The sequence below is a fragment of the Pseudorasbora parva genome, chromosome 25 (assembly GCF_024679245.1).
Source record: "Pseudorasbora parva isolate DD20220531a chromosome 25, ASM2467924v1, whole genome shotgun sequence".
Classification (NCBI taxonomy): Eukaryota; Metazoa; Chordata; class Actinopteri; order Cypriniformes; family Gobionidae; genus Pseudorasbora; species Pseudorasbora parva.
The window spans coordinates 250,231-257,799 of NC_090196.1; the positions used below are offsets into that span (position 1 = coordinate 250,231).

At 37.8% G+C, this 7,569-nt stretch overlaps 1 protein-coding gene across 2 annotated transcripts; it reads left to right on the top strand.

Moving 5' to 3' along the window:
• Positions 1–7,569, top strand: LOC137065494 (uncharacterized). Of its 2 annotated transcripts, none has more exons than XM_067437163.1 (11): positions 1–38; positions 225–279; positions 2,112–2,176; positions 2,282–2,317; positions 3,614–3,899; positions 4,042–4,178; positions 4,268–4,300; positions 5,109–5,394; positions 5,566–5,708; positions 7,089–7,131; positions 7,299–7,569. In XM_067437163.1, exons 2-10 carry the CDS (start codon positions 269–271, stop codon positions 7,127–7,129), a joined length of 1,038 nt encoding a protein of 345 aa, XP_067293264.1. In that variant the 5' UTR covers positions 1–38; positions 225–268; the 3' UTR covers positions 7,130–7,131; positions 7,299–7,569. The 2 variants fall into 2 exon arrangements, with proteins under 2 accessions (XP_067293264.1, XP_067293265.1); XM_067437164.1 differs by having other exon boundaries at positions 7,303–7,569.

Consider the following 7,569-nt stretch of genomic DNA (forward strand, 5'->3'; position numbering starts at 1 on the left):
ACAATATTATTCAACTAGACCCTCTACATAGACTGCTGGTGAGTATTAATATTCATATGTTTAATGGCACATTTTTGGTTTGTAATGTTTTGACAAGGTAAGATATTCCTCATATGATTAATCTATTGGATAAATAATAAATAAAGTGATTGTTTATAAGCAAATATTAATAATGGAATTTATTTATGACATAAAATGTATTATTTACTATTTATTATTTACAGATAACTGCTGAATTGTGAAGGTCTTCAGTGAGGCTGATTCATTGATGATTTCCAGGTGAGTGATGAATGTTTATGAACTCTCTACACCAGGATATAGTCATAATAGAAATTAAGATGTATTGAATACAGTTGATCAGTTTTATTAGTGATACAATTTGCAAAAATCTCAAAACTCTAAGCCGTTCAGTCTTGTAACGCTACTGTTCTTTAATTCATGTTGAATGTTTCCTTTTTAAAAACCATAATATCAGAGTAAATGTCAAGTTCATATTTTGAAAAAAACACAAAATAATAAACTTAAAATTAAGTGAGATAATTAAGAGCAGCTAGATTAAATTCCATTAAATCATCACTGTTACTTATTGAACACACACACATTTAATATTAACCAATCACGTTTGATTAATAGCAACTGTTCTGACGTAAAGACGGCTTTGTTAGTGAAGAAGCTGTTAGTGGTGTTTCTCTGAGAGCATCATATGCAAAGGAGGTTTTACTAATAAAACTAAACTTTTGTTTGGACAACTCAGGGTGTATAGATATAGTATATAATAGTCTAGAAGTGTCACTCGCTGCAATCCAATAATGACAAGACAACATTCAGCAAGAATCAGTTTTATTGACAATCTGTCTTTTATAAAGAGCAAAATGTGGCTAAACATTAGTGTTGATAATTATTCTCAAAAGCATTAAATAACACTGAACATTTAATAAATATAAAACTATTATCATAATTAATGAAATATCAACATTATAATGAACGTATATACTGTCAATTTTGATAAATGTAATGCATCCTTGCTGAATAAATATATTAACTTCTTTCAAAAAAACTTTTGAACAGTACCTAGTGATAATGTTACAAAAGTTTACTATTTCAGAATAAATGCTGTGCTTTTGAACTTTGTATTCATAAAATAATCTGTTTTAAACACTGACAGCACTGACAAATCCTCATCAGAATGATTAGTGAATGATGATGTGAAACTGAAGACTGGAGTAATGATGATAAATTCAGCTTTGACCACAGGAACAAACTGCATATTCAAATAGAAACGTTATTTGAAATAGTACAAATATTTCACAATTTAACTGTTTTGCTGTATTTTTGGATGAACTAATTGAAGCCTTGGCCAGAAGAGACTTCTTTTAAAAACATTTAACAAATCTTACCAACCAAAAACTTTTGGCCGGTAGTGTATATAAGTAGCCTGACAAGCCAGACCCACATCAAGATGTTTGGTCTGGAAACTCGCCAAAGACAGGGCTCAATCCGAGGGGCGGATAAACGGCTGTCTTTCAAACTCCCTCTGCACGCGATAGGATAGCGCTACACCAACCAGAGCACAAAGGTGAAACAGAGCTCGTTGATAGATTAAACATTCGCCATATCCGGTCAGCAAAGCTCCGAACACATCTTCCCTTTTTAAGAAGGACTTCAGTGCCGTTCTTTTCTCAGAGAAAAGCTTAACTCCAAGTCTTCCAGAATCGCAGTCACAGCTGATTCGAAAGACCGCCGCCGTTCGCCAGTTTCTGTGTTTACTAGAAGCACGCAAACGCAACACGGCATCATCATTATGGTCCCGCCCGCTGACTCTATACACGATGTGATTGGCCCGTCCAGAGTGAGGGGAATACAGCTCAGAAGGGTATTGAGAGTTCCTAGAAGACACTTGCGGGCAGATTAAATTTGCTGCCGCTAGGGTGCGTCTAGATTTCTAGGCTAGTATATAAGTTAAAACTAGAACAAACTCAGCAAAGACATTTAAAATCCAAAGAACTGAGGCAGGTTAGTCCCCAGTTTCTTTGTTTAAATGAGGATGAGAAACTGAAAATGATTCCTTCATATGCTGAGATGAGGTGATGTGTTGTTGTGTCTTATATCAGGATGGCCGTTCGTGGGATTTTGTTTCTAACACTTTTTACTGTGATGTGCGTCGCTGATCCCACAGGTACGTTTAGAATAATACAAGTAAAATGCCTGGATTTAAAAATCTGTAACCAGATTAAATGTATGTACTTAATAATGTGTCTAACTGTCATTACTTTATTAACAGTAAAGATCGTCATGCCATCGTGCCCTTGTGGTCCAAGTAAGTGTTCTTCATTACTTTAAATGTTGACACTAACACACATATAACACACATATAATATTCTTACTGTATATTTGATAACTGTCTTTATGTACATTCGTTCATATGTTCTCTACTCACTGCTGTGTAGGTGTACACAAATTCAGAGTATGGGACGTATATGTGCTGCTTTGTTTTTTTATGGGGCCGTATGTTTTACTATATGTCTGGCATGAATAATACAGCGTTTTAGTCGTTTACGGTCATTTTGTTGAAGTCACAAAGGAGAGTCTAGTAGACACAGTCTCTTCTGACTCCTCAAGGATGTGTTGTGGTCGTGTCCAGGCGCAGGTCCTTCATCTGATCTGGATCCGGCCTGGATACGGCTGACTGCAGTAAACCTCAGGATAAACAGAGAGACTAATATTAGGGTAGATGCTGTTCTTCTGATGATGTAACGAGTACATCAGGTGTTATGGGAAGTGTTCCCGGTTCCGGCTGACCTAGTTAATGCAGCCTAACAATCATTAAACTGATCTGAATAATATAAATGATAAATGTTCTGTGTATGCTGTAAAGAGACTAAAGTCATTACTAAAGAGAATAGTCTAGATTTAAACGGACAGAGTGTGTCTGCTTCCTGAACAATGCTAGGAAGACTGTTCCAGAGTTTAGGTGCTAAATTGGAAAAGGATTGACCGCCTGCAGTTGATTTAGATATTCTAGGTATTATCAACTGGTCAGAGTTTTGAGATCGCAATAGTTTTAATAGGGAGCCAGTGCAGTGTTGACAGAACTGGGCTAATATGGTCATACTTCCTGGTTCTAGAAAGAGCCCGAGCTGCTGCGTTTTGGACCAGCTGGCGTTTGTTTATTAAGTGTGAAGGCAACCACCCAGTAGAGCATTACAATAATCTAGCCTTGAGGTCAAGTATCATCAGTTTAGTCATTTGATAAATAGTACATAACCCTTATGCTCTTATTTGATAAAAGGCAAACATTAGGAGCGATCATGAAAGAGAGGAGTGTGCTCCGACACCACATCAACATGTTAAGCATAGCTAATGAAAATGTAGCTGTGGCCTGTGGTATTAAGATAACGATGTGATCGCTACCAAATGAGTTAAAGACCTATCAGCCCTATTAGACCTCAGAATGTCATGACTGACCAATCAGAATCAAGTATTTCAGAGAGCCAAGTAATTATCATTTGGATTACATATCTTAGCATTAGTTTGTCCATTATTTTGGGTTAACACATTAAAGTTGTTTTTTTTTTAAAGTTATTAAAATAGTTCATTATTTTATGTTAAACAGGGAATCTTGCTCTTGGAGCACCAGCTGTCCAGTCCTCTACAAATGAGACGCTCAAAGCATCTGCTCAAAATGCTGTTGATGGCAACAGGAATTCAATTTTCAATGTTGGGTCATGCAGTCAAACTAATGGGGAAATGAACCCCTGGTGGAGAATTGACCTGCTGGAATTTTATGAGGTAACCAGAGTTCGCATCACTAATCGAGGAGATGGTTTTGCAGAGAGGATAAATGGTGCTCAGATTCGTATCGGCAACAGCCTAGAAAACAATGGCAACAATAATGAGCTGTGAGTATTGTTTCTCTCTTAATACTTGGTTAGAAAATGAGTGTTATAATACAAACTTGTCTTTGACAGAAGTATATTTAATATGCTTCATGCTGTTTTGATACGCCCATTTCAATTTCTTTGTTAATGTGTGTCTTCACAGAGCGGCAACTGTTGAGTCCATTCCAGCCGGAGAGACAAAAACATTTGAGTTTAAGCCTATTTCGGGGCATTATGTCAACATTTTTATTCCTGGGCGTAGTGAATATCTCACACTGTGTGAGGTCGAGGTGTTTGGAGGTAAGGGACAGAGAGAGAAGATGACTCTGTGATATAATTTTTTTATGTACTTATTAATGTGTGTATAATTGTTATTATTTTATCAACAGAAAAGTACCCATCAGCGTACGGTTGTGCTCCAAGTGAGTGTTCTTCATTACTTTGAATGTTGTCAGTGACATATATAATGTTTTTTATTGGACAAAATTGCAAATTAACAAAAGAATAGTTTATACACAGTAAGAGACCATTGATACAAAACATACAGAAGAGTGAAAAACAACAAGAAAACAAAGAGAAAGAAATAATAATAATACATTTAGACCAATTTTTGATACAAAATATTGATTTGAGTTGAAATATTTTATGAGCTCACTTGAATAATGCAAAGCTTCCAGGAAGAAAAAATATTCCCACCAAGACAAACGAACAAGTTCAAACTAAAACATTTAAGGGATAATGTACAGTCATGTACAGTAAATTAAAATAATTACATAGACATATAGAGTTGAGAGACAAACATATTTAATTCTTAGCTGTTTAGTATCTTAGAATCCATTACTGTGTACAAGAGCAATCATTCAGGCAACAAGACGAACACTACAGTACTCTTAATACTAAAAATACTTCGATACAATCACAAACCATAACAGAGCTGGCACCAGTTGTGTTTGAATGAAACGAGAGAGAGCGGGTCCATGTGTGATACAAGAAACATCAAAGAAAGGCCGGCTTCAGAAACCGGATGAGCTCTCTGTTATAGAGCGCTGCTACTGATGACGCTCGCTATCTGGAAATATCTGACCTCAGAATGTCACTACTGACCAATCACAATCATTCAGAGAGACATGTAATAATCATTTGGATTACATAGCTTAGCATTATTTATTTTTACTTTAGCACATTAAAGATAAGGAAAAAAGTAATTGTTTATTATTTTATGTTAAACAGGGAATCTTGCTCTTGGAGGCACAGCTGTCCAGTCTTCCACACACCCGCGGCACAAGGCAGCTGCTCAAAATGCTGTTGATGGCAACAGGAATTCAATTATGGATGGTGGCTCATGCAGTCATACTAGAGAGGAGAGGAACCCCTGGTGGAGAGTTGACCTGCTGGAAGAACAAGTGGTAACCAGAGTTCGCATCACTAATCGAGGAGATGGTTTTGCAGAGAGGATAAATGGTGCTCAGATCCGTATCGGCAACTGGCTGGACAATAATGGCAACAATAATGAGCTGTGAGTATGGTCTCTCTCTTAATACTTGGTTAGAAAATGAGTAAATAAGATACAATTACTTGGAATGAATCTTTTTAATACAAACTTGTCTTTGACAGAAGTATATTTAATATGATTCATGCTGTTCTGATTCGCCCATCTCTATTTCTCTGTTACTGTGTGTCTTCACAGAGCGGCAACTATTGAGTCCATTCCAGCCGGAGAGTCAAAAACATTTACGTTTAGCCCTATTAAGGGTCGATATGTCAATATTTTCATACCCCAGTTACTCCACAAGGAATTTCTCACACTGTGTGAGGTCGAGGTGTATGCAGGTGAGTGATAAAAGGAGAGAGACGGTGTGCAAATACTATATACACTGCTCAAAAAAATAAAGGAACACTTTCTAATCAGAGAATAGCATCAAATCAGTTAAACTCCAGGGATATTGATCTGGTCAGTTCAGCAGCAGAGGGGGTTGTTAATCAGTTTCAGCTGCTTTGGTGTTACTGAAACTAACAACAGGTGCACTAGATGGGCAACAATGAGAAGACCCCCAAAACAGGAATGGTTTTACAGGTGGAGGCCACTGACTTTTTTTATTCCCCCAACTCATCTTTTCTGACTCTTCACCAGTTTAGCATTTGGCTAGGATCAGTGTAACTACTGGTAGCATGAGGCAATACCTGGACCCTACAGAGGTTGCACAGGCAGTCCGTGCCATTACCAGAAGGTGTGCTGTGTCTCCTAGCACAGTCTCAAGAGCATGGAGAAAATTCTGGGAGACAGACAGTTACTCTAGGAGAGCTAGACAGGGCAGTAGAAGGTCCTTAGCCACTTAGCAGGACCGGTATCTGCTCCTTTGTGCAAGGAGGAACAGGATACGTACTGCCAGAGCCCTACAAAATGACCCCCTGCAGACCACTGGTGTGACTGTCTCTGACCAAACATTCAGAAACAGACTTCAGGAGGGTGGCATGAGGGCCCGACGTCCTCTAGTGAGCCCTGTGCTCACTGCCCGGCACCATGGAGCTTGATTGGCATTTGCTATTGAACACCAGAATTGGCAGGTCCGCCACTGGTGCCCTGTGCTGTTCACAGATGAGAGCAGGTTCACCCTGAGCACACGTGACAGACGTGAAAGGGTCTGGAGAAGCTGGGTAGTTATGCTGCCTGTAACATCATTCAGCATGACTGGTTTGGTGATGGGTCAGTGATGGTCTGAGAAGGCAAATCCATGGAGGGACACATAGACCTCTAAAGGCTAGACAATGGCACCCTGACAGGCATTGGGTATCGGGATGAATTCCTGAGTGCCATTTTGAGTTGCTGCATTGAAATTTCAGCAAAATAAACTAACCTGCTCTTTTTTTCACTTAGATTTCCAGTGTGTCTTTGAATTCAGTCCTCTGTAGATTGATCATTTTCATTTCAATCAACCGATGTGGCATCATTCCGTTCCTAACACATTACCCAGTCCATATTAGTAGAGATTTCCAGCATCATATTTTTCCCCAATGAGATCTTATGTGTATTCAAAGTGTTTCTTTAATTTTTTTCAGCAGTATATATATAATACATACATACATGCATACATACATACTATGTGTGTCACATGTCTGATCTTTTGTGTTTTTAGTTCTGCTCTTTGTGACCTTGTTTTCTCTGCTGTTGATTAGTTCATTAATTATCTCGTTTGTCTCTGTTCATTTAAGGGATGGGCTGTATTGATTCACACTCTCCCTGTCCTCTATAAATGTAAGTATAAATGCTAATGTTTGGTTACCCTTCTCCTCAATCTCCTGTGTATATGATTTAAAAGCTAATTCAGCTATCTTCTTCGTCATCGTGCACTTCTTGTCCAGAACCAAACCTTTTCTATGTGTAAATTGTCTTAATGATTTCTTTCCTGTTTTCATTGCCAGATAGAGTGGAATGAGATGTTACACCACAGTCCACTGATCCTACAAGCAAAATACCAAACTACTCTTTTCTGAGCACTTTTTTTCATTGATTTAATTTTACCCTTAAGATAAAAGATCAGTTTCAGTGCACAATTAGTAAAGGTTTGATTTTTTTTTGTTTTTTTTTTGTTTTTGTTTTTTTTGTTTAACTAAACCAGATTCAGAGGGGTGTGTATTTACCCTTATTTGTTTATCTTTACTTTCTACATGAATAAATTACTACAGCATCGCA

Excerpts from the sequence above, each read along its gene's own strand:
- LOC137065494 (XM_067437163.1), top strand. Across the intron at positions 2,318-3,613 it reads ATCGTGCCCTTGTGGTCCAA|GGAATCTTGCTCTTGGAGCA; the intron begins GTAAGTGTTCTT and ends TATGTTAAACAG. Across the intron at positions 4,179-4,267 it reads TGAGGTCGAGGTGTTTGGAG|AAAAGTACCCATCAGCGTAC; the intron begins GTAAGGGACAGA and ends TTTTATCAACAG.